Source organism: Solanum pennellii, chromosome 7, assembly GCF_001406875.1.
Source record: "Solanum pennellii chromosome 7, SPENNV200".
NCBI classification, from domain to species: domain Eukaryota; kingdom Viridiplantae; phylum Streptophyta; class Magnoliopsida; order Solanales; family Solanaceae; genus Solanum; species Solanum pennellii.
The window spans coordinates 78,264,022-78,290,328 of record NC_028643.1 but is presented as its reverse complement, the minus strand read 5'-3'; the positions used below and the strand labels follow the sequence as shown (position 1 = coordinate 78,290,328).

Sequence of the window (26,307 nt, the reverse complement as noted above, 5' to 3'; positions counted from 1 at the left end):
GAGGGATATATATGATTAATAATTCTAAAGCATGCATGTTAATGTCACAAGAGGAAGATGTGTTTAGAAAACCATATATTATATTATTATGGAAATTTTCTTAGCTAGTCATTAACTAGTCATGTATATTCTCAAGTATAGCTAACAAACATTATCATGTGGACTTAAAATTACAGTTATATATATCGTTTTTTAGGTAGTGAAATGTTTTGTTTTTTCGAAAGTTCAAATTTATTGATGTGTTATTATTCTATTAGTTGTAATATTATAAGTTTTAATTGAGATATATATTATTATAATTGTTGTTTATTGAGTTTTAATCATCATGCTATTTGTTGTTTTTGATTATTTTTTTAGGAATCGCTCCGTCCCTCCTTTGTAGTGGTGTTCTTTTATTTTATTTTATTATTTACATCTTCTTTATACTTTAATTTGTTTCAATTGAATCGGAGATATTTCAAAAATTACTTTTCTTTTTACCTCTGTTAGGTAGTCAAGATTAACTCAAGGGTAATGCTAGTAAAACGTCTGCTTTAGACTTGACCTAAAAAAAAATTAATAGTGCATTTTTTATTTTAGTTTCACTTATAATTGAAACAATATTGAACATTGTAAAAAAAAAAGAAGAATGATTCACTTTTTATCAAAAATATTCTATAACTTTGAATTAAATAACTCAAATTTTCATTCAATGTGTTGTATTAATAAATAAAAGTTTTACATTAGTATCTAATGTAATATATTGCAAACAAATGGTTGACATCTCAAAATGAAGATTAATACTTCCTTTTATAAATAATAATGTTATTATGTGAAATTTAAACCCTTAATCTATGTTTAAAATTTAAAATAAAAAATAATGGATGAACGAAAAAATAACACTCTTAGTTAATAATAATTAATGATATTTTAGTTTGTATGCGTATATATTTAAGATATCTTATTATAATTTAGTTTCATGCCATTAATTCTGTTTTAGAGTTTTTTTTTTTAAGTAATGGAAGGATAGAAACAAATTTAAGTTTTGAGATTGGCAAAACACACCTACTACAATTTGCACAAATATTTAATTTTGTTGTTTGTATTTACATTTTCTCATTTTTACTCCTATTTCCTTTAATTTTTAAAAGACATATTAAGCCCACTGGGCCAAAGAATATAAGATATTGGACCTTTAAAAAGTCCATACAACACAAATTATTAAATAATGAATCAAACAAATTATTATTTTCCTTTTTTTAACTTTTGTAGCTGTGCATATAGTTAATAAAAAAATAAAATAAAATAATTTATAATTTAAAACACTTATTGATAATGTATATGATTATAAATTATTGGTAGTTTATTTTTAGCACTTATTGCAAATTTGAAAAGTTTGCACATGATTTTTGAAGAATAATCGATACATTAAGCTTTTATTTTGACCTAATTTTTATTTTGATAAAACTTATTTTACAATTTAAGTATCGAAATATAATAATTTTTCACAGTTTCATATATTTAAACACATTAGACAAGTAAAAATACTCTAATGGTAAATAATCATTACCTTCATTTTACAATAATGATTATAGAACTTCTATTCTATATTTGAACATTTAGGAAATATCTAAAAATAAATAAATTCAAATTGAAACCAAATGAGAATAAAAGACACTGCATATCATATGCTTCTTTATGAGTTAATATCACAAAAGGTCACTCAACTTTTGAGAATTTATCCAGTAAAGTCATCAAATTTTATTTTGTATTAATAAAATCACTCAATTTAAATATTTGTATCAATAAAATCATTCAACTTTTGTTTGTATTTCAACTTTGACTGGGTCCTTGACTCAGATTCAAATCAACTAATTAAAGAAATTAAGTTTTGATTCAACAAGTTAAGTCATTTTTATTGTGACTTGTTTAGAACAAAACACCTCCATCATCAGTTAAAATTCAAAAATAGAGAAAACTGAAACTCAAAAACTAAAACCTGAAATAATGATTCAAATTCCGATTGTCAAGTACTATTGGAGAAGCCAGTGGAGAAGAAAACCACGAAGAAGAGAGGGAGAAAACCAGGGGCAACACGTGAAACACCACTGAAGCAGAGAGACTGAGGAGATAGAAGTTAAACCATAGATTCTACTCTATGCGTTCTGTTGTGCCTCAATGTTAGCAAAATGGACAAAGCTTCATTTTTTTCAAAACCAAAAGTTACTAAATTGGAAGCTCAGCTTACTAGAAAATCGAAGAAACTGAAAATCGAGTGTAACGATAGTTTTACTATAGACAACCATAGTACTGCTACAATAACAACAATAAACTTAGTGTATCAAATTCGACATAATTGATTACTTGATATAGCCGAAGCTTATACATGAAAGAGTGCTATCCCATACTTTTTTAGTGCTTTAGCTGATCATACTGCTCTGGGAAGACCATATGAACTGAAGGGGTTTGGAATGCATATATTGTAAAGTAACAAAACAAAGTTTTTAATTGGACTAATGAGTAGAATTATGAATAAATTTGGGTCAAGTTATATCTGGATCAATAAAAATAGTAATTTTATTAATACAAATATATAAATTGAGTGATTTTATTGATATATAACAAATGCTATTGATTTTACTAGGTAAATTTTTAAAGTTGAGTGACGTTATGAAATCTTTATACTCTTTCTAAAGCATTGAAATCTCCAAAAGTTATTTAAATGGATAATTATCTTTTTCCAAAAAAAGAAGAAAAAATATTATTTTAAAAATACTTTTCTTGAATTTCTAACAGTCAGGGGTAATTTAGTCAAATTAAAGATGTTTAGTTGTACTCAACTTTCGTAAATTTAGGAAATTTGAATGGGTTGGTAACTGCTAGCCTGGATTTTCAAAGCGATATTTATCAAAAAAAAAACTGATTTTACTAAATCTCCGTTAAATAATAATATTTGAAGTGATATAAGCAAACAGTTGTAAAAAAAGTGTTATGTTTCTGTAACATTCTTCAGAGTAAGAGAAGAACATATATATGTCTACTAAATCACACTGACTCTTCGATTTTCTTCTTTTGACAAAAAGTAAGTATTTTCTTTTTGTTATTAAGGGTAAGTTGAATTTTTTTTTAATTGAGTTTTTGCTATTTTTGTGTATAAATATTGTGTTTTTATTTTGCCTCTATGATTATGTTTTTCTCAATTTGTGTAAAAAAAAAGATTCAGTATTTGAGTAGGCTTGGACTGAGGAGTCGGCAGAAACTGTTTGTATATGGTTATTATGCTTTTTAATGTGATGTTTATGCTTTTTAATTTATATATATTTGAACTATTTTCGCTTTTTGCTGTGTTTAGTTCATATTTTTGAATTATTTGTGGAAATCTGTTTAGTCCATATATTTTGAATTATTATTGGAATTTGATAACAATTGATGTTTCTCTTTCTGTTTCATTTTCGGGTTGATTTACAATTGTAGCCAAGTATATACCCATCAATAAATCAGATTTAAACTTAATTGGTTCAACCTGGAGGTTGTTAGGTCGTTCTAGTTTTAAAATTATGGGTTACAAAGTTAGTATATGACAAATTTTAGTAGCAGTATGTTGCACAAAGCATCCTGTTCACGCGAGTTTGCAAAGTCTTAAGTATTGTATGCATGGCTCGAACCCATGATCAATAGGCAATACATTCCATTTGCTTTAAAAGCTATATATGGTATTAGACTTTCATTGTTGTATTCCTTGTGTTGCTGAGTAATCATTTGGTTATAACTGCAATTTTTTCTTCTTTTGTGTTTAATTTGTACACATATAATACAGTAGCTTGCTGCAATGGAACCTTCTGAGGCAACGGAACGTGTGTATGAAAAGATCATGAAATCGGAGTCTGAACATGTTGCGAGGGAGATTATGTGCTATATCTTCTTTCAACAATATACAGAGCAGGAAATGATTCGATTAGCGTTAGGCCCTAATACCTTAATTCAAAATGTGATCCAGAAAGCAAAAGATACATTCAACATAAACTCAACTCCAGTGTTCCGTAGCCCTTCTATGACTCCAGACAGTATAGTAGATCCAGCAGTACGGTTTACAAATTTTGCATCCACTTACCCTGTATCGACTCCTCGCTGCAAACCTCAACTCTCTGATGAACATTCTTATTTACCTGTAATTCCTTACTCCAGCAATGAGCCGCCGCTGCAACAGTTCCACCAGCTTGAAGATACAATGTACTTTGGGACTTTGAATTACCCAAGTGATTACTGCTATCCAGAAGTTCCCCTTATCAGGCGCTACAGAAATTCTCCAAGTTCGTTTAAATTTCCGAAGCCTTGCCACTATTTCAACAAAGGGTTCTGTAGAAATGGTGACAGATGTAGGTACTTTCATGGTCCTCCATCTTCCGAGAACTACCCACTTACGATTGATCCTAATCTTTGTGAAAAGGGTGATGAAGATGAAGTACTTTCACCTGGTTCCCTCGATAAATTAGAGCTAGAGATAACGGAGCTCTTGAATGATAAGAACGGGAATCCTGTTTCAATTGCATCCCTGCCCATGATGTATCATGTGAAGTACGGGAGAACACTCCAAGCGGAAGGGTATCTAACGGAGAGCCAAAGAAATGGTAAAGCTGGCTATAATTTGACAAAGCTTATTGATCGATTGAAGTATGTTCGTCTGATTGAAAGGTATTTTACCTGTACTCTTGTTTTGTTTCTTATCTAGTCAAACGGTCGTTAGTAATTTCTAGTATGTTTGGATGCTATGTGTTTCAGGCCTCATGGACAACATTCTGTAGTTCTGGCTGAAGATGCAGCTAAGTACATGGACACTCATGGTGTAAGAAGTGATCCAGGTCCTATCGTTAGTGATTCATGTCAAATATATTTGACATTCCCTGCTGAAAGCACTTTTACGGAGGAAGATGTTTTTGCTTACTTCAAGTATGCAACGCAACATGTGACGTTTTTTATGTGCTTTGCCTTTTATTAAGCATTCAAGACTTCACTTATTATCCTTTTGTTATTTGTTTGTAGCACTTTTGGGCCAGTTCAAGATGTACGAATGCCATGTCAGCAGAAACGAATGTTTGGATTTGTTACATTCTTCAGCACAGATACTGTAAAAATGGTTTTGTCAACCGGAAATCCACATTATGTGTGTGGTGCTCGCGTTCTTGTCAAACCTTACAGAGAGAAGTCTAAGCTATCTGAAAGGTACTTTATCATACTGCAAATTTCTTAATGGCACATCTTGATAGCTCGATTAAATTGACCTCTAGCAACTCTCTGCATGTTTTGGTGTGGGGAAGCCTGGTGTTGCGTTGAGAATTCAGCTTCTTCTTTTCTTCCGTTTCTGTGAACTCTCGTGTAGATATGAAGTGAACTACTAACTAGTTCACAATAAAGTAACCGTCTAATCCTATTTCCTCTCCTGCAGAAGGCACCAGGAGAGACTGGATTCGTCAATGTATTACCACTTCGATTCTAGGCTTCAAGAAAGTAAGACATTAGCACCTGAATTCTTACTCACTTGTAGATAGAATTTAGTTATTTATTTACTGAAATCAGGCTGGATGCACCTACGGCAATTTTTAAAAAAAAAACTAAATATACATATAATATGCACTAAAGGTCTTTCGAAAACAACCTTTCTACAAGGTAGGGTTAAGATCTTCGAGCACTCTACATTCCCCCGACCATACAAGGTTTAGTTACTTTACTGTGTGGATGAACATCCGTATCTCTAAATACTTCTCATAAATTCACCTTTTGTCTGCTCTCTGCATTTGCCCTCTTTGATCTGATACATTCATGATCTGCCAACAGAATTTAAGTCCCCTAGAATGCTACGGAAACATTTAATGGAAGAGCAAATTCTTGAACATGAGGCTACGCGACTTGCACAGCTGCAGTTATCGCGAAAACGCATGGCCACTCCGCCCTATTCTGGCCCTCCCATGGACGAAATTAACATTTCTCAACGTATGTATACACTCTTTGTTATTGTTATTTACTCTAGCTACACACTTCCAGTTATTTATTTAAGTATACACTGATTTTCTTTACTGCATATGTCAGCAGAACATTCCAGCCATATTATAGATGTTCGGGACAGTGTATCCCCGGATGAAGATAATCCCGAGAATTCAGAAAGCCATTATGCTGATGACGATAGGTATACACTTTCGTTACATAAATTGGCTCTGATAGTGATCTTATTGTATAATCTTTCAATATTGTCTGGATTGAAATCTGATAACAAGTCCTCTCTTTTTACTTTGTTGTTATTTGCTTGTCAACTAAATATTAAAAAAAGTTCTAAAAAACCAAAAAAATGTGGTCTTGATGTTGCTTTACATAGTCTTTCCGTTTGTTTTCATATCGTTCCAGAAGAGCATAGAGTATTTACCTTGCATTATGTCTCTACACTCTCCTCATTTGTCCCGCAGACAGGTCAAAAACGTATGTCAAATAGTTTGAAGGTTAATTTTGTAACATAGCGTAACAGTTTGTTTAATCGAGCCTTATACTTCAGTTGGACTCATTTTAGTTCTTTTCGTTGTTGTATTGATGCAGCAATCAAAGAATCATCCTGCCAGACAGTCCGTTCGCATCAACAGTAGTAGCAAACAGTATAGCTGAATTTCTATAGGTTTGGATACTTGTTTTTGGTATGCAAATCTACTTCAAAGGCAGCATCTTGAATTCGAGGGAGAATACGTAGTACATATAGCAATAGAGAACAGCAGAAATAGATCTTCCACACAGCCGGGGCTAACGTAACTACACCAACTAGGAAAATATGCTACACACAGGCTCACATATCTGGTGTTTTTAAGATTAGAATAGAGCACAGAGGTCATTATCCTTAGCAAATAATGAAATACATAGTATAACTTTAGTTGATAGAGAGGATTAATACCTTAAAAATTAGTACAAGCCTTTCATGTTCCTTTTGCTGTTTTGCAGAAGAAAATATGTAGACATGAAGTTTGTTTCATGATATGTTTGTCTTTGGTTTTTGTGTTAGGACAACTAAATCGCATGTTTTCATTATATCAATAGATGACACTCATTTTCTTTTAAATCGGTAAACCTATTATGTCATGTGTCTTCTATTACTTAAACATAGTTGCTTCGAGTTGAGTTGATTATTTTAGGCTTACATGTGTGTTATTTGTGTTGGAGCTAGGGTTTGTACGAAAAGATTATTACATTGTATCTTGAATGAATTCGTTACTTGAATGAATTCGTTACGCCCCTAACTAACATCAAGTATATATCATAGTTTAGTCATGGTTAAGTGATAGTATATGTAAAAAAATGTGCTCTATATTTATTGATTTGTGTAATTAATACTCTCACCGTCCACAATTTAATACTATGTATACTTTGACTAATATAATTCTACTATATCAAGAATATCAGAAGTTATATAACTTTTCAATTGAACTACACTACCATTAAGGGCAAATTTGGAAAAAAGTGATTAATTGTTTCTTGATTATTTATATTGACAATTAATCTTAGACATCTATTTTTAGTATATCTGTCAAATAATTATGGACGAAGAGAGTATATTATACGGAGATAAGTGTTTTTTTAAGGATTAAAATTAAGTTTGCCGTGTTTGACTGGTTTGTGTTGACCGAGGGAGACAATCCACATTACAAGAAACATCGATTTCACACAAATGTCTTTAGTTTTGGATATATGTTTATATTTCCATATCAATATATCATAAATTATTATATCTTAAAGTAACTTTGTTGTGGAATAGATTTATTTATTTATATTGATAATAATATCTTATAAGTTATGTTATCAAATCCACTCGTATACTCTTATCATGGCATATTAGTTATGCAAAATAAAGTTTTGAAGGCATTACTTAATCCATAACTTCAATTACTAAACAATACGATAAATTTCGAAAAATATTTGCGTCGCATACCTTAGTTCTTATCAAACTTATATTGAGTGAGTATTTTTTATAAATATATCAGAATAATTGATTGAATTATTAATTAACCTCTTGTTAGTTGCACAAAAGAAATGTTTTAATAGGCTTTCGCGATTGCTACTCGTGTTTTTTTTCTTTTTTTTTTTTGTTCACCTTATAAATGTGTTTTGATCCACAAATTTTCAATAAATGAGTAGTATGAATAATGATTAATGAACACCAAATTTAAAATATTGAAAACACTTCTAAACTTGACGTAAATTATTAGTTTCATCCTCGAATTATTGATAGCATCTATTTGATTAACTAAAATTAGATACATTTCTGATGTGCCACAAAATATTATAAGTGGTCTCAAACTTTTGTAGGTTCATGATACTCGTATTTAAAAAAAAAATTGAAAACGCTCCTAAATTTGACGAGAATTCAGGAGTGTATTTCACTCATGTTGCAAGACCAGTGGTGTATTTAAGTTCACTTAGTTAAGTTAAAGAGTATTTATAAGGCTATAAATAGTTTAAGGACATTTTTAATACTTTGGAGTCGTTTGCACTTTTAGCCTATTTTGTGCTAGTCTCCAATTTATGTCCCTCAAAACAAACAAAACTTATATGGGGTATAAATTTATGTTTTCGTATTATAATATTTTACAAGTTATATTTGAGTATAATTTCAATCTTATGCTCGTAGAAAAATTAAATATCAATCCATTTAAAAAGCAAAACGTGCAATCTCACGGGTAAAAATCTGCTAAACAAATGGGCCTTCAGCCTTTTTGACGGGGCTATCTATTTACATTAATTTGGGCCTAGGTAGAACAACGGGCCTTATTAATCAGAAAGGCCCAGCCCGTTAACAAAGAGGAACAAATACAGAGACTGAAATTTGCATTTTCCGATCGTAAAATTCAACTGGAGTATCCGCCGCCGGCAAGTGACCAGAAGAAGAGCAGCTAAGAAGGAAGATGAATACTGATATCACAGCATCGGCAAAGCCCGAATATCCAGTGATAGATCGAAACCCACCGTTTACTAAAACCGTCGGTAATTTCAACACACTCGATTACCTCCGGCTCACCACCATCACCGGGATTTCTGTCACCGTCGGATACCTCTCCGGTAACTTCTCTATCCTTTACTGTTATCATTCATTCGATTTACTGAAGCTTAAATTGTAAATCTGTTTGGATTTGTCATTTGGATTACACTTCTTATGGAGCCGGGTAGTGCTGAGGGGTTCATCCGATTCTCCTTCGGTGGAAAATCATATAATTTATACATTGTATATTAGATGTTGAAGCCCTTTAGCTTATTCGTGTGTTTAGTTCTTCGTATTTTGAACCATTTAGTGAAAATTTTGGTTACTTCAGTGCAATTATGTTTTGGGAAGGAACTAGAGGGTAGGAATCTGGTTTGGCAGAATCAAGTAGTTTTGGTTCAAATCCTGTATTTATCTTAAGAAATTTATGCAGACATTATTAATTTGGATCAGTAAATCAAAAGGAGTATAATCCTGAACCTGTAAGCTTCAAATTCAAATCCTAGCTCAGCTTGTGCTCACATAAGCAAGTTATCTCCTTTGTTATTGATAAATTGTGGATTTTGGGCAGGAATTAAGCCAGGGATTAGAGGGCCATCGATGGTTACCGGAGGTTTGATTGGGCTAATGGGTGGTTTCATGTATGCTTATCAGAATTCAGCTGGCAGGCTCATGGGTTTCTTCCCAAATGAAGGAGAGGTAGCGAAAGCCAAGTACAAGATTTAACTGCTTCCCTTTAATTTTCTGGTTCTTTTGGATTCCCTTTTGTAGTTCCCCGAGATGTTATCAAAACAGTGGGCATTCTCTCTTCTCACGAGAACTTTGTTGAAAGTAATACCATTAATAATCAGTCTCTGGTTACCAACTTGATATGATTTCTTGTTTTGCTATGAATCATGTACTATTGTGACTTGCTAATAACGATGTGTTGACTATGCATTATTTAGTATGATAATGTTTTGAAATCAGCTTAAATGAGAGAATTGAGATTTATGTAGCCGACCCCAACACATTTGGGACTCGAGATTCGCTGTTGTTATTTTTTAATCAAGTGGATCATATGCTTCACATTCTTTATGCCACCAATTGATCATAGACTGATAGAAGTATATTGGAGTTTCATTCTCTTCTTTTGGCTTGTCCTGTGTGTTCTTATATCAGTGTTGTGAATGGCGAGCGAAAAGCGAAAAGCATATATATCTGTACCTAGACACTAGAACAGCGAAAAGCAATCCATCTCCATAGTAACTTATCGTCACGAGTAAAACAGAAGCTTTTGTTAGGGAATCAGTTAATTAAGAAGCAGGCATGGTTTTGGAGGAGGGTAGCATTGCAAGTAAAATGACTTGCTTGAAGTTGTTGATGTTAACTCTTAGCAATGCAGGCTGGATATAGCAGCAAGTGCTCACCCTTGTTGTCCCTTTTTTGTAGTTTCCGGGGATGTAATGAAAATAGTGGGCATTTCTCACTTCTATATGACAACTTTGTTGAAAGTAATATCTTTAATAATCAGTCTGTGGTTACTGACTTATTACGGTTACTATGAATCATGGCTTCTCCTGACTTGCTAATAATGATGAGTTGACTATGCATTATTTAGTGTGATGATGTTATGAAATGAACTTAAATGAGAGAATTGAGATTCATGTAGCCGACCCCAACTTGTTTGGGACTCGGGTGTAGTAGTTTTTAAATTTGAATTAATTAGATCTTATACTTCACAGTCTTTATGCCACCAATTGATCATAGAAGTATAACAGAGTTGAATTCTCTTCTTTTGGCTTGTCCTGTGTGTTCTTAAATGAAGTGCAAGGATTCATATAGCTGACCCCAACTTGTTTGGGATTGAGGCATAGTTGTTGTTGTGTTTTCTTTTCTGAAAGAGAGGGATAGGATGGGAACAAGGTGGAATCCTATCAAGCAGGTTCACTTGAGTTATGCTGGTAATATCGGTCTTTTGATTCTGATTCTTACTGTCATACCCTTACATAGCTTCTTGAAGCTGAGACATTCAATTTGTTTCATGAGTAGATATACCCTAAGTTTAAAACATTTTCTCCCATAAAGCCACAACTTAGCTATAAATTATTTTATTTTCTAGGAAAGTAACATTCCTGTGAAAGTTTCTTTTTAGATGGGGGGAAATGCAAATAGAGAATGCCCTAAGTTTAAGACATTTCCTCCCATAAAGCCGCAACTTAGCTATAAATTATTTTATTTTCCAGGAAAGTAACAATCCTGTGAAAGTTTCTTTTTATATGTGGGGAAATGCAAATAGAGAATAGGAATGATAACAGAAATGATATCATGTGCAAGCTGTAAAAATACTTTTGATACTTAGCTTTGTGATGACAGACAAGCTAAATTTGATAAGGCAGTTGTAGAATTTAAACAAGCAATAAATCTGAACCTAGAGGCTATGGCACTGAAAAACTCTTTGTTTGCATAGCAACTCATCTTCACAAGTAAAAAACATAGCTTCATGCTTCTGGAGGACGGGAACATTGCAAGTGATGACTTGCTTGAAGTTCTTGATGTCAACTTTTTCAATGCAGATTGTATACAGTAGCAAGTGCTTACCCTTGTCGAAAATGTTATCAAGCAACAAAGGACAGGATGTCCTAAATATTCAACTAGATGCTTCATCTTTATATTGTTGTTCAAGTTTTGTTGTTGCATTCAGGTAGCAGCTACCTCCAGAAATGTGTTTGTTGAATAGGAGACGATGTTGTTAACTCTTTCAATGCAGGTTGGATATTCTAACAAATGCTTATCATTGTCGAAAATGATGCCAACCAACAAAGGAGAGGAAGTCTCAACTATTCAACTAGATGTTTCATCTTTATATTGTTGTTGAAGTTCTGTTGTTGCATTCTGGTAACTTTACCTCTAGAAATGTGTTTGTTGAATAGGGATCGATGTGTTGCTCTCGTTATCTGGTTGCTTTATTGGCCTTCTTTAGTTACATGTTGCATCTGTATGAGCTGCATTTAACTGTTTTTGTTGGCTCTGTGTGGCTGTGGAAGGCCTTCGCGGCTAAACATTACATTGTGTTTATGATCAAACCTATCGGTCAGAAAGTCCTTAAGAACGAGACAGTAATTTCCTTGAAACTACAGTGAAAATGCCTCGTTAAGATTATACAACACCCAAGAAGACTCTTTTACCTTAGGTGTGTGATGAGAGTGTAACATTTGGAGAGTGCAAGTGAAGAACACAAGCACTCATGATTAACTGGAGTGTGTATAACATAACATGAGGTCTAACATTAAGAAAAGGAATGAGTCTAACTTTGATGCCACGAAGATAAATGAATTTTGAGTCTAGCTCTACTTCAAATATTAGCTTACGAGGCTCGTAGATGTAATTATTTGTATAGTCATTGCCTAATAAATTGACTGAATAGTGATAGGCGCAATTGAGTACATCAAGAGAATTATAACTACCGTTAATCAAGGATTAATGAACGCTTAAACGTTATACCAATTGAAATTTATTCACTAATCACTTTTCTCATGTTTCAAGCTTGAAGTACCTTAATAATTTGTCCACGTGTAAGTAAAGCTCTCCCCATTAATATTGACAAATAGACTTTATATTATAAACAATAATAATATATAGTCTTTTATCTTAAAAAGGACTACAACTTTTTGTTGATAATTGTAATGAGAAAATGTAATGTCATTTTAAAAAAATCAAATTTTAAGATATGTACTAGAAAAGAATTTAAGATGGTCAATTATAGACAACAAAAGGATGTTGCGTAACGTAGAATATTATTTAATGAAGTAGATGGCCATAAAGATGACATTTATTTTATTTGCTAGTAATAATAAATGCAATATTTAGATATTGGGTTTTCCGTAACAGTTAAAGTCTTTAACAGTTTATTTATTTTTAATCTAAAATATATTAGTTTGATTATTCATATTCATATTTTTAAAATTCGAGTTTGAAACGCTAATTAAGTACGTAATAGTTTAACTATAAATTTTAATCTATTCAAATAAATATTCTGCAATACCAAAAGATATTATAAAGCATTATCAACTTTTAATATCTTACAAAATTTTAAAATATAATCTAACATCTCCTCATTAAGTTTTTAATTTGTGTAAAGAAAGATCAGATCTTACTTTAAGGTAACAAGAAAAATTTACAAATACTTTTATATCAATAAAAATTTGTCTTATACAATATAAAATGAGAAATTTAAAATAAAAAAATGTTAATTATAAAAAAAGTCATTTTTTCAAAATAAAAATTAATTAAAAAAGAAGACTACAATATGAAGTCAAATAAACAATTATGATTGTACTCCCACCAAAAAGAATTAATGGTGACTAATAAAATATCTTCCCAACCTAAGTCAAGGACAAAAATTTCAGCTTCAACTATTTTTTTTCTGAATTTTATTACAATGTTGAAAATCAAGTTTGATTTTTTTTCTCTGACTTTCTTTTTAGTATTTTCTTCACCACTAGTGGCTTACTAAAAATGGAATATGCCTTGTCTAAAGTTAAGCTTTTTTTCTCTGATTGCTTCATTAACCATGTTCTTCAATCTTTTTGCTTAAGATTTCTTCTCTGAGTATCAGGTATGTTTTCTTTCACTGTTTTTTTTGATAATCTGAAGATATGGGCAGTTATAATTGTTGTAAAAAGTTGAATCTTTGTGTGTAAACTTGATAGAAACTGAATTCTTTTGTATGAACTTGGAACCCCTTTTCATTCTTGAAAAAAATTTGGATCTTTTTGTATAAACTTGAAAAAAATTTGAATCTTTTTGTATTAACTTGAAATCTCTTTTCATTCTTGAAAAAAAATGGATCTTTTTGTTTTTCTTGTTTTAGTTTTTTGTTGTCGGTGTGGGGGTTCTTTATGTTTAGCTAATTCTGGTGTTAGGATGCAAGTGGTAAGCTTCAGTTCTTTATGTTTAGCTAAATTCTGGTGTTAAGATGCAAGTGGTAAGCTTCATTTCTTTGTAATTTTTTGAAAGCATTTGAGACATTTTAATTTTTTTGGGTTTTGTGGATGGGAATAGTTTGTTTGCCAGTAAATCTGGAGAAATTCAGTGAATTCTTTTTTGTTATGATGAAAATTAGGGGTTTCATTCTGTGTATAGAAGATCTATAAGGCTAAGGCAGTGGGTAGTGGGGACCTAACCCTTCAGCCTAGACCTTTTTAAAGTGCTTTGGTAAAAGATTGCAACTTTGGTTAAAGTGCTTTTTTTTATATGATGAAGGGTATGGGTTGAGGTAAAATGAGCTGACCCCAACTTGTTTGAGTCTGAGAGTTCAGTTTTTTTTCTTTTCACCCTTCCCTAGGAGCTCCGACCTTTTGGTTCCTTGGTGAGTCGAATCCGCAATCTTAAGATTGGAGGTGGAGGGTGCTTACCATCTGGGCAACCCCTTTTGTCGAGAGGTAGTTGTTTGGCTAAAGTGCTTTTATTTGATATGATGAAGGGTATGAATTGAGCTTAATGAAGCTATGAGGATTCAATTAGCCGACCTTAACTTGTTTGGGACTGAGAGGTAGTTTTTTTTTTTCACCCCATGTCTAGGAGCTCCCGCCTTTTGCTCCGTTGGTGACTTGATGCTCTAACCTTAAGGTTGGAGTTGGAGGGTGTTTCCCATCTGAGCAATCCCCTCTTGTCGAGAGGTAGTTATTAACTTATTATATTGGTTACAGTGCTGTTAGGACTATGAACAAAAGCATTTGTCCAACGCTTACACTAAATTAAGTTCAAGCTGTTCTTTATAAATTGGTGTTCTTTTGATTTCTCGTTAGTAACAATTGCTATGGTATTTGTTTAACTTCTCCGCAGGATAGTTGGATCTTTGAAATGTGTTATGGATGTGAATGTTAAAGCTTGGAGCTGGTGAACTTTTTGTAACGAAGCGGGGTGTATGCTGGAATTGTTTCTGTTGTCTTCTGGATATCTATGATGTGCTAAACGGTTAGATAATATTTCACGATGAGGCCTTCTCAAAACCCTGAGGATATCAACGAGTTCAACAGATTCTATAACCAACCCATAGAGTATCAAGAATCCTATTTCCTGCCTTCCGTTAACAATCCGAACAACAACCAATCGTTCTATGCTGATGTCTCTGCCTTAAAACTCGCCCAACACTGTTATGTTGAATCATCCGCGGGAAATTCTAGTGAACTTGTTTCTGATTCACCTCCTATTGTTAATTTCAACCCCATGATGCACCAAGGTTCTGATTCGTGTCGTTCAGACATGCATCATTCTCCTGATGATACATTTCAGTCGTCGGGTAACAGTTCGTGCTACACTAGTGATGTTACTGACCTGAAGCACAAGTTAAGGGAACTTGAAACTGCAATGCTAGGGCCAGATTCAGAAAGCTTGGAATCATATAATACTATCCCTGTGACTGCAGCCAATCAAGTTTCATCAGAGTCGGATAAATTGGTTGGAATGATAGAGATGATGCCTAGCGGAGACTTGAAAGAAGTTCTAATTGCTTGTGCTAAAGCAATAGCGGAGAATAATTTGATCACAGCTGAATGGTTAATGTCAGAACTACGCACGGTGGTATCTGTTTGTGGGTCTCCGATACAACGTTTAGGTGCTTATATGCTGGAAGGTTTAGTTGCTAGATTGGCCTCCTCCGGAAGCTCCATCTACAAGGCCTTAAGGTGCAAAGAGCCTACTAGTGTCGAGCTATTCTCGTACATGCACCTGCTTTATGAAATCTGTCCATACTTCAAGTTTGGATATTTGTCAGCAAATGGCGCAATTGTTGATGCCATGAAAGATGAGAACTCGATTCATATAATCGATTTCCAGATTGCTCAGGGTAGCCAGTGGATCACCTTAATCCATGCTCTCGCAGCGCGGCCTGGTGGACCTCCAAGAATCCGCATCACAGGGATTGATGACTCTACATCAGCTTACGCCAGAGGAGGAGGGATTGAAATCGTAGGTCGAAGACTGTCAAGCATTGCTGCATCTTGCAATGTACCTTTCGAATTTCATCCCGTGTCTGCTTCTTGTCCAGATATTGAGATTGAGCATCTTAAGGTTCGTCCCGGGGAACCATTGGCTGTTAACTTTGCGCTCGTCTTGCACCATATGCCTGATGAGAGCGTTGGAACTCAAAATCACAGAGACAGACTTCTGAGGATGGTTAAAAGCTTATCTCCCAAGATTGTTACCTTAGTGGAGCAAGAGTCCAACACTAACACAGCCCAATTCTTCCCCAGGTTCTTGGAGACACTGAACTACTACCTATCTGTTTTCGAATCAATAGACGTGGCTCTACCTAGAGACCATAAGGAACGAATCAACGTTGAGCAACACTGCTTAGCCCGTGAAATTGTCAACATATTAGCATGTGAAGGGGCAGAGAGAGTGGAGCGACACGAGCTGCTTGAAAGGTGGAGATCACGATTTGCTCTGGCCGGGTTTAAACCATATCCGTTAAGCTCCTCAGTAAACGCTACTATCAAGACCCTGCTGGAGAATTACTACCAAAGCTATACGCTTAATGAGAGAAATGGCGCGCTCTATCTTGGCTGGATGAATCGAGATTTAGTTGCTTCTTGTGCATGGAAATAATCTCTTATTGGAAACGGCCTCTCTACCCTGCAAAGGTAGAGGTAAGGTCTGTGTACATCCTACCTACCGTAATTAGGTGCATGTAACTTGTAGCTTGATAATGGTGAGAGATAGTAGCACCTCTTCTTCTTTTTTCTGTTTGTATTAAGTTAAAAGACAAGTCATTTAATCTTGTTAGGATCTGTTCTATCACAAACTAATCGAAGTCTTTTTTATCTTTCTCATTGTTCATTTTATGTTTACTCGATCTGTCAACTCATGTTCATAGATTATTTGGTCAGTTTGTACGATATAAAACAACAGATTCAGGATATATATCAAATGAAAATTACAGAAAATACATTAGCCAAGTTCACTCATCATAATTACAGAAAATATGATAACATTGATAAGTTCATCATAATTCCTAGAAAATGTCATTGATCTGTATTCATGGGAGAAAGATATTGGAGATCGACATTTGCTCCGTCATCCATTTCCTAATATACTCTAGGTATATGTACACAAAGAACACAAGGTGAAGGTGTATTATACAGCATCACGCGACGAGTCCTAGAAGTATTTATACTTCAACTAGAGATATCTTTGTAATCCACCAAGATGCAGGAAAAAATATAGATGGTGGCTTCTTATTGTTAAGCTCTTATAGTTGATGGTAGATACGATTCACGGGCCAAGAAGTATCTTACCATAGTTTTGGAGAGACTGAGTAGAAGGTTGTAAAGGCAAAGTTTCGAAACTAGGTCCTTGAACACGATTATCTATAGCTCCAAATCGGCTCATACCACTATGTACAATACCATAGCGCGCTGCAACTGCAGCTGGCTGTACTAGCATCATACCAGAACGTGAAACTTGAACTTGGTGATGGAGGGTGTGAAGTTGCCCGTTGTTCCCATTATCAAGACGATATCCAGTACCAACGCCTAGATCCAGACTAAGTGAGTTGGTCTCTCCTGCCCTGATCCTTGAATTGCCAGTTACAGGCGAGGATCCTGTCATTTCATGGTTATTATTTTTTGCAGCGGGTACATCGTGGTTATGTTTTCCTTCATATGTGGTGATAACAGCTTTGGGATCATGAGAAGCCCTCTCCACATGTTTCCTGACAGGACATCCAGCATTGGTGCACTTGTAATAGCTCCTGCATGACATGAAATCACGAGAAAAGATTGACCACTCGGATAAGAAAATGCTCGAAATCCCTAGCTTCTGGACATGATACAAAAGCTTACCAGAGATCTATAAGAATCATGCTGAGTGTGAATGTTTGATGAACTTAATGATAAATGGTCTCTAATTCATCTTAAATTCCAAACTATAGACTGTTGGCTTTCAACGAAGAAGATCTTGGGATTGATGGATTAAGGATCTGCTATCCTAGAGACTTCATTGTCTCTTTTAGGCTCTTACCTCTCATCAAGAGAAGGCTCATATATGACAAGTGTCAGGCTTTCTTAGGCTACAACTCAGAACATTTTAAATGACTACTTCATAAATAGCCAACACAACCAACAACCAGTAATGACTTTTGTCAGATGCTTGTTACATAGCAAGATAAATCAGGTCTGTGTAGACGCCAATAATGTAACATGAGGTCACATGTCCAGATAACTACAAACCATAAACACTACATACCTAGGATTAGGATTGCCTCGGACCACCTTCTGTCCATATTTGCGCCACTTGTACCCATCATCCAATATATCAACTTCACTGACTGTTTGAACAACAACGCGTGGTTCACGGATAGGCTTAATCACTGGTGTTATATCCATCCCACCATCCATTTTCCTGCGTAAAATTTTAACCATCTATTAGATCTATTGCAGGAATGAACTGAAGGAGTTCCAACAGTCTTACCTTCTTTTCGCAAATTGATCATCCTCATCCATATCATCATTAGTGCCATGCATCTGTGACCCTGCTCCTTCAAGACCATCAGTGTCCGCTTGCTGAGGTGATACGGGAGTACTACTAGGCTCAGTTTTACTAGTTTGGACATTGGTGTTGAACTTGTCTTCTACATAGACTGAGAATCAATAAAGGTCGACTCAGAATAACATTACGAAAACTTCTTCAGGATAACTACTATATGTTCAATTGGGAGGGAAAAAAATACCAAAAGAGCTACTTGTTTACCTTCTTGACCCCTGAAACACGCTTCTTTCTCACATTTATCTTCTTGAACAGACATGAGAGCACCAGGAGAAAATCGGCGGCTCAGTTGGGGTTTAGGATGATCATGAGAACCTTTATAAACAATCTCTGTTATTTGTCCTTCAGGTGACCGCTCAAATATCTTTTTCACTTCGCAGTTTGGATATGTACATTTGTAATAGCTTCTCGGAAATTCACTTCCTTTAACAAGTTTCTGGCCATACTTTCGCCAGTTATACCCATCATCTGATGATCTTTCAGATGTTACGGATAATACATCTTTATGATCTGCATGTGATCCTTGCATGCTTGCACTAGATTGACCTCTCGGATTCATGGCATCGACGTTAATAGGTTCATATAGACTCTCTTCTTTTGATGAAGCATCAACATTAATAGGTGCAGATAAACTCAGTTCTTTTGATGTTTCCATCTCGTGTTTAGCTAGAGATGAAGGTACTAACAATTGAGGATGACATTGATCTTGAACTTCTTTCAATGGCTCATTTTGTTGTTGGTTGAGACCTGTAGAAATCTAGATTACAGAAGCATATTAGGAATGTCGGAACTGACTACTAGTAAACTAATATTCTTTTCTACAATCAAATTATTCAACAAGCTAGTAGAAATTATATCTAAATATTTATTTTTGAAGATTTACCTATAAGAAGAGAAAACTCATCAGAAGAGGGCCCAAAAAACAGGTGTGCAAGGCAAATTCATACTCTGTGGAACCTTTAAGATATACAGGGATATAGATGCTTCTGAACTCGGCAAGAAAAGGAAGCTCCATCCACCCACCACGCAACATAAAACAAGAAGGACGAGGAAGATATCGAGAAAATAGCCACAAGATGTGTGATACATGTTGATTTTCTAAAAGTTCAAAAGAATAACTACCATTTAAAAATTAAAAAAAAGAACTTCGAAAGAATTACTTTGACAAACTAATTTGCAGGCTTACTTTTAACGAGCATTCTGACATGACTTAACAGTCGCAGAAGAACAGACTTAAGTTAGTCATTGTACATTCCCAGCAAAGTTAATTGGATGAATGCACCATCAATCAAATTTATGATTTTTAATTGTAATAACTTCTGGAATTTGTAAATCGAATATTTTTTTAATAGTAATGTGACAAATCATAGAAGAGGTAAGAAGGATCAGTAACAAGGCATAGTAGATGAAAGGTCACATCCACTGGTTTAACAATTTATTTCTTGACAGCATGCATGACCACACTCAAACTACTGCTCATGGTGCTATCAATCTACCGACATAACCAAATTAATGATACTCTACTTGTGTGAAAAGGACTGTAGAGCTGCCACTTAAGAAACATGAGTCTCTTCGATATGAAGAAGAAAAAAACAGATGAGCAAACCAAAGCTACTTTACTTCCGGATAGCATGTTACAACACCATTTAGAACCTGCACATTTGACATTAACCTCAAATAGATGCCATATCAAGAGAAAGACACAAGAACAGGAACCTGAACCTCAGAGTTAAACTTCTATTTTTTCTAAGTTAAACATCAGTCAGTTGTTAAAGAGGGCTACTGCTAATAAAAAGCTCTTGTTTCATTTGCTTTTTGTTTCTAATCCAACATCAATAATATTTTCTAATAGAGCATTACCACATGTTCAGTTGCTAATGATCCTGATGTAGAACTAGATCCACCGGCATATTTGTACTCAATGCAGCTTGCTTTTCTTTCAATGTATGTATTGCCACTAGCATAACCTCTTGTCAATAAGAATGCAGCAGCCCCACCAGAGCCTTGCACTGTTTGAAATTTGGAGAAGGAACCTGTAGTCGGAGATGGCTCAGCCTGCAGGTTATAAGTGAAATAGACTAAGTGTTTTGATAGGTAAATGAAATAAACTTTCAAGTTATTGATCACAATTTTCTTTTCCAAAGGGGAACACATTCATCCATTGACAGACATGGTACATATATTTACTACTCTTTCTCAGTTTTCTGCTCCGTTGAGGAGGGAGAAGAGTTTTTTCTTTTTTACGTCACCTTCAGGTTCATTTCTTTTCATTTGGGTGGAGGAAGATAGATGCTACTTATAGTAGTGCAAAATATCATTTATCTGCAACAGAACATTAGCATTTACGTCCGAATAAGACAAACATTTAGGCAAGCTTTAAAAAGCATATAAGTAGGTCAGAAGAACAATGGAGGGGAATTTACTGATGCCATTATACGGACTGAGCATTAAAAGTAAACATCTTTTTCCACAAGGAACAACATAGTGGAAAAGCTGAGCACCTTGTGAAAAGGAAGATTCATTATGTGAAAAAACAACACTGATGCCTAACTAAGCTTTTTCCACGCAGAAGAACGAAGAATATGTATTCTGGTAAAGGCCACAAGCATAATTCTATTAAAAAACGATATATGCACCAATACAGTACATTGTTCATGTAAGCATCAGAACCAACGGTGACAATTTGCACAGATAAACAAACTTATATTTACAGATAAATATTATATTCTTAAATGAGCACTTAGTTATATGCAGAAGAATCAAACTAACAAGTTGCAAATTGCAAATGCCAATGAAAAGAACCAAATATCTAATCAATAATTCAAACCGTACTTTAAGAAAGCAACAATCACATCAAAAAAATCCTCAAATCCTCCACTGATTAGTATATTATGACGCAATCAAAAAGGAAAAAAGTTTTACTAATAGTTTGCATTTCACTCAATTGAAGACAGCACAACTATACACCTTACTCTTAACAACACTTAAACTAATTAATTGTTAAGATTCCCTAATTATTTTTCATTATAGCTTATCCTTCGTTTTCTTATCAATCAGAACATAACAACAGCTAATTAGTGCTGATAATCACCTCAACATCCTGGATCTACTAAAATTCTCCGATTAAAAAAAGCATCGTAGTCAAAATAACTTCATTTCGTCAGCTAATGTGTTACAATTCTAACAAAACAAGCTTAAATTTCGTCCAATATTAATGGTTAAAAATAACAGAGAAATAGAGATTGAGAAACTGACTTTGATGTTAGAAAGGAGAACAGGAGATTCGAGGAAGGAGGAAGGACTGAGACCGGGAGGTATGGTGATACAGGCGGACCTAGAGATCGGAAGCATAGCAGGAGTCATGAGCTTGTACTTAGCACCGCCGTTCGATCCGGCGGCGTTGTGACGGAAGCCGCCGGAGGAGTTTGTTCCATCTCTGAGTTGTTGCTCGGAAGTAGAGTGCAGCTGCTGCTGCTGAGAGTGAGAGTCTTCCATTGACGATTCCGAAGAGCTTTTTTTTTATTTTTTTTTCGGGTGTGTTGGAGAAGACAACAGTCAAAAGGGGTGTGACCCAACAGTGTGACCGGGGGCAGTGGGCAGGGGTAGTTTCGACATTTTCCACGAAACGGTAATTTGGCTGCTTTACAAAAAGGGAAATACTTTTTCTTTTTGCTTTTTTAAATTACGATTTTCTAATAGGTAAAAAGTTAGTGGTTGGGGTTTACATCGAACTAAAAAAAGAGGATAGGAAGAGGAGATTAGTCCCCTTTTTACGACAACAATCAATTACTTACTACTCTTATACTATAATCCTCGATTCTCATATCAATTTTATTGAGGTCGTTATGTCTTTGGAAGTTAAAAATGTATTGTGCTTTGTTTTAGTCACATTTTCTAGCTTTTCTCGACCTATGTACATCTACCTCTCCTAAAACGTATTTTGGTCTATTTCTCGCTCCTCTTTGTTGGTACATCCACACACCTTTTTTTTTATATGCTTGAGCTATCTCAACTTGTTCGTCGTAGAGGCTACTCTTACCTTATCTTGTATAAATTTATTCATAATCTCATATCGTCTAGCATGTACCACACACTTATTTGAATACTCGCATCTCCGCTACCTTCATATTCTGATTGTGTGTAGTCTGGAATGAACAACACTTTGCTTTAAACAATAATTCAGACTTAACCACCACGTTATAAAACTCTTTTAAGCCTTGATAATACATTTACGTAAGTTTACATTTCTTTTATGGGAAAAGGGTCAAAAATGCCCTTAACGTATTGAAAATGGCTTTAAAATGCCCTTCTTCCATCTATTGGATCAAAAATGCCCTCTCATCCACCTATTTGGATCAAAAATGCCCTTAGAGTCAAATTTAAGCCTAAAATTACCCTTACCTTTAACAGAAGCTGATGTGGCAAATATATATCTTTTAGTTAAATGTGTGGCATTATTTTATTGGTCCACATATATTAGACCCACTTTCATTCATAATCATACCCATTAACCCAAAACCAAACCCATTTCCCCCACTTTCTTCATCTTTCTTCTAAAAAAATTATTTGGAATATTAATAAAATAAACAATCAATACAAGAACATGATGTTCCAAGCATTTCTCTAAAAAATTCAAAGTCTTTCGTGAGCTAATTGGAGATTGAACTCCTCCTCAACTGTTAGAGGCTTCATTTTTTTTTAAAAAATGTGATAAACAACATGACTTGATTTGATGAGTGTCTTGCTTCCATGGGAGATTGAATGTATGATTTTTTTTGTTCCCATTTCATCAAATCCACTCATTCTTTTGATACGTTTTGGGATACAAATTAAATTGCACTTATCTTCACTACCATAAAATTAGTAGGTCAATTAATATTTTTTTCGAGAGAATGATGATATATAGAATTTTTTATAACCTTTTTTTAAAGATTTGAATTTACCGAAAGAATTTGATAGTATTTTATTAATCCTCCAAATAATTTTATAGAAGAAAGATGAAGAAAGAAAAAGTAGGATCTTTTAGAAATGGGTTTGGATTGATGGATATGATTGAGAATGAAATTGGGTCTAATTACATGTGGACCAATAATCATAATGCCAACACATGAAATTTTAAATATTATTTTTGCCACATCAGCTTCTGTTAAAGGGAGGGGTATTTTAGGTTGAAATTTTACTCTAAGGGCATTTTTGATCCAAATAGGTGGATGAGAGGGCATTTTTTAATCCAATAGACGGAAGAAGGACATTTTTGAGCTATTTCTAATACCTTAAGGGCATTTTCGATCTTTTTCCCTTCTTTTATTTTATTTCAATATGATAGTACAATTTTATCGTCAAATCTACCTAATTAAGTTAATTAGATATAGCACATGTGTTTGTACTTTTGATAGTTACTTAGTGAAACACGATTGGACGCAAGTTGACTATGGGACATGGGATGTCATATGTGGGTGTTATTCATGAGTTGTCTCTATCCAAGTACTATAGGTAAATAATTTTCCTCTCAATAATTGCCATATTCAATTATATTCCTTTACGTTGGGTTTCATCTATGTTATTGGAATTCAGTTAAGGTACACTTTTATAATAATAGAAAAATAATGCAATTTGAGTACATTTGGGGTGGGTTGAAGTGTCTTCTTCAAAGAAAAAAGAAATCTTGGTTGACATGGGTAATATTTGGTTATCGTATAGTTTTTTATTTTTTTTAACATATATTATTATATATTTGTTTTATTTGTATAATATATGATTTGAATATTTGTTTACATCCCCACTCTGTTAAAATAGGGCGAAACGTCGCGGCAACTCGAAAATGATTAATTGATTCAATTTTAACAAAGTTTTAAAAATAAACGAGTTTTAAAAAGAAGAGTCGCCACCTAATTTTAGGAAAACTAGGAAACCAATTATTAATCTACGAAACCAATTGATTCTAGGTAAGGGGTTCAAGTTATTCCGAAGGGAAGGGGTTAGGCACCCTTCGGAATCCACAAATGTGGTTCCCGACTGAATTCATTTTTTTTTTCAAATTGAGGAAGAATATAAAATAATATACAGATATAATAAACATGCAATAAACACAATAAAATAATAATCATCGGCCTAAAGTTTGCCTAACGTCAATATTCACATAATAATGAAATAAAGATATAATTCGAACTTTTCGAATAATTTCAAGGAGAAGCACCTCCGTGTACCTGTAAAGACACTTAGTAAAAGAGTTAGTGCCAAATAAAAATGAATAACTCAAATAATAACTTAAGAATAAAAATCCGTCTTATTGACATGGGAAGGCCTCTAAACTTTTTCATTGGCCATTTAACAATTTATAATATAAACTTGATTAAATTTTCCGTCTTTAATGGGAAGGCCTCCAAAACCGACGGAGAGTTTTTCCATTGGCCCTTTTAACAAATATATTTAATATAACTTGAACATCAACAAAACATAACAAACTTATCCCAAGAGAATATGGAAAATAACAACCAAACTAAAACAACATAATTAGAAATGAAAACAACAATAACGTAATATATAAAAATAAAAATAACATTAAAATAGAATAATAACAAAACCCTGGAAAGTTAAGATAGCAAATAGTTGACTAACAATTTTAAAATAATAATAATAATAAATAAATAAACATTAAATCGTAAAATAATGCTAATATTAAAACTACAATAAACACAAATATTAATTGACTTTTAGAACTACATTAAACTAAAAAAAAAAAAAAGCTACATATAATAAACAGAAAACGTAAAAGAGCTGGGAATTAAATAAAACAAGGCTAAGAAAAAAATTACCTGGTTCTGGGCGGCGAACCGGAACTACGAGTTTGAAGAAGACGACTCCACCTCCTCAACTCGAAAAACCACAAAAACACTTTAAAATTTTTGAACTATGGGAACCAAGAATTCTCAAAATTTTATGAGTATTCTTTTGTTTTCCCCTCCAAATCCTCTTTTAAAATATTGAATGAAGTGGGTTTATATAGAAACCCAAAAATCCTCAAAAAGGATAAAATACCGATGTGGGACTATTGCAAAATTGAAAATTGTTTGAGAGACAATGTGGGAAAGGCAGTTTTTTTTTTTTTTGTATTTGACTCAAAATGTATGAATTTTAAAAATCATCGGACCAAAATTTGCTATTAAATAAATAAAGCTCCAAAATCACGAATTTAAAATGTTAGGCCAAAATTGGGTGTCAACAGCTGTCCCTTTCGTTGTGTATGATTGATGAAAGAAATCATGGACAACGACAATTGACAAACCCAATTTTGACCGAACACATGACCTTTGTAGAGAAGTGCGGTTGCATGTGGTGGAAGTCAATCCCAGACCTGTCTCCAAAAGGTTCTATGATGCGTTGCGTCCTTGTTGAAGCAGTTTGCACCTTTTTTTTTTTGATTTTTGATTTTGATTTTGATTTTTTTTTTTTGGATGAAATTCATCCATTCGAATGCTCTTGACAACGACTGAGATAAAACTCGTCAGCTTAAAAATGCAATTTAAATGAGAGACAGTGTCTTTCACCGTGTCGACACTTAATTTCTCTCCTCCAGATTTTACGTCAGTTGACGTTGAGGGATAAATATTTCCTTTAAGATGCACGATTCTTTTCCGGCAGTGCATGATTGCTTGCAGGGCATGAATATCTTCCCGCGATGCGCAAATTTTGCGAGGGATGAAATCTTCTCGCGATGCATAAATTCCGCAAGGTATGAAATCTTCTTGCGATATGTAAACTTTTGCGAGGAATTGAATCTTCTCGCGATGCAT

The 26,307-nt window shown here is 34.0% G+C and overlaps 4 protein-coding genes across 7 annotated transcripts; 3 read left to right on the top strand and 1 right to left on the bottom strand.

Moving 5' to 3' along the window:
- Window positions 1-2,933: 2,933 nt before the first annotated feature.
- On the top strand, window positions 2,934-7,080 carry LOC107025326 (zinc finger CCCH domain-containing protein 18-like). Of its 3 annotated transcripts, none has more exons than XM_027918322.1 (8): window positions 2,934-3,061; window positions 3,797-4,671; window positions 4,759-4,926; window positions 5,020-5,199; window positions 5,423-5,484; window positions 5,812-5,967; window positions 6,067-6,160; window positions 6,562-7,080. In XM_027918322.1, exons 2-8 carry the CDS (start codon window positions 3,809-3,811, stop codon window positions 6,635-6,637), a joined length of 1,599 nt encoding a protein of 532 aa, XP_027774123.1. In that variant the 5' UTR covers window positions 2,934-3,061; window positions 3,797-3,808; the 3' UTR covers window positions 6,638-7,080. The 3 variants fall into 3 exon arrangements, with proteins under 3 accessions (XP_027774123.1, XP_027774120.1, XP_027774121.1); XM_027918319.1 differs by having other exon boundaries at window positions 6,064-6,160; XM_027918320.1 differs by lacking the exon at window positions 2,934-3,061 and having other exon boundaries at window positions 3,564-4,671; window positions 6,064-6,160.
- A 1,747-nt stretch (window positions 7,081-8,827) lies between these two features.
- LOC107024237 (NADH-ubiquinone oxidoreductase 20.9 kDa subunit) lies at window positions 8,828-9,961 on the top strand. Its single transcript, XM_015225177.2, has 2 exons — window positions 8,828-9,066; window positions 9,558-9,961. Exons 1-2 carry the CDS (start codon window positions 8,913-8,915, stop codon window positions 9,710-9,712), a joined length of 309 nt encoding a protein of 102 aa, XP_015080663.1. The 5' UTR covers window positions 8,828-8,912; the 3' UTR covers window positions 9,713-9,961.
- Window positions 9,962-13,330: 3,369 nt separating this feature from the next.
- LOC107025852 (scarecrow-like protein 21) lies at window positions 13,331-16,796 on the top strand. Of its 2 annotated transcripts, none has more exons than XM_015226619.2 (2): window positions 13,331-13,583; window positions 14,813-16,796. In XM_015226619.2, the coding sequence occupies exon 2, from the start codon at window positions 14,963-14,965 to the stop codon at window positions 16,574-16,576; it is 1,614 nt and encodes a 537-aa protein (XP_015082105.1). In that variant the 5' UTR covers window positions 13,331-13,583; window positions 14,813-14,962; the 3' UTR covers window positions 16,577-16,796. The 2 variants fall into 2 exon arrangements, with proteins under 2 accessions (XP_015082105.1, XP_015082106.1); XM_015226620.2 differs by lacking the exon at window positions 13,331-13,583 and adding an exon at window positions 13,622-14,646.
- Window positions 16,797-16,880: 84 nt separating this feature from the next.
- LOC107025850 (probable WRKY transcription factor 20) lies at window positions 16,881-22,050 on the bottom strand. Its single transcript, XM_015226618.2, has 6 exons — window positions 21,770-22,050; window positions 20,375-20,569; window positions 18,719-19,271; window positions 18,440-18,608; window positions 18,215-18,370; window positions 16,881-17,720 (listed from the first exon to the last, which is right to left on the bottom strand). Exons 1-6 carry the CDS (start codon window positions 22,007-22,009, stop codon window positions 17,243-17,245), a joined length of 1,791 nt encoding a protein of 596 aa, XP_015082104.1. The 5' UTR covers window positions 22,010-22,050; the 3' UTR covers window positions 16,881-17,242.
- Between the last annotated feature and the right edge of the window lie 4,257 nt (window positions 22,051-26,307).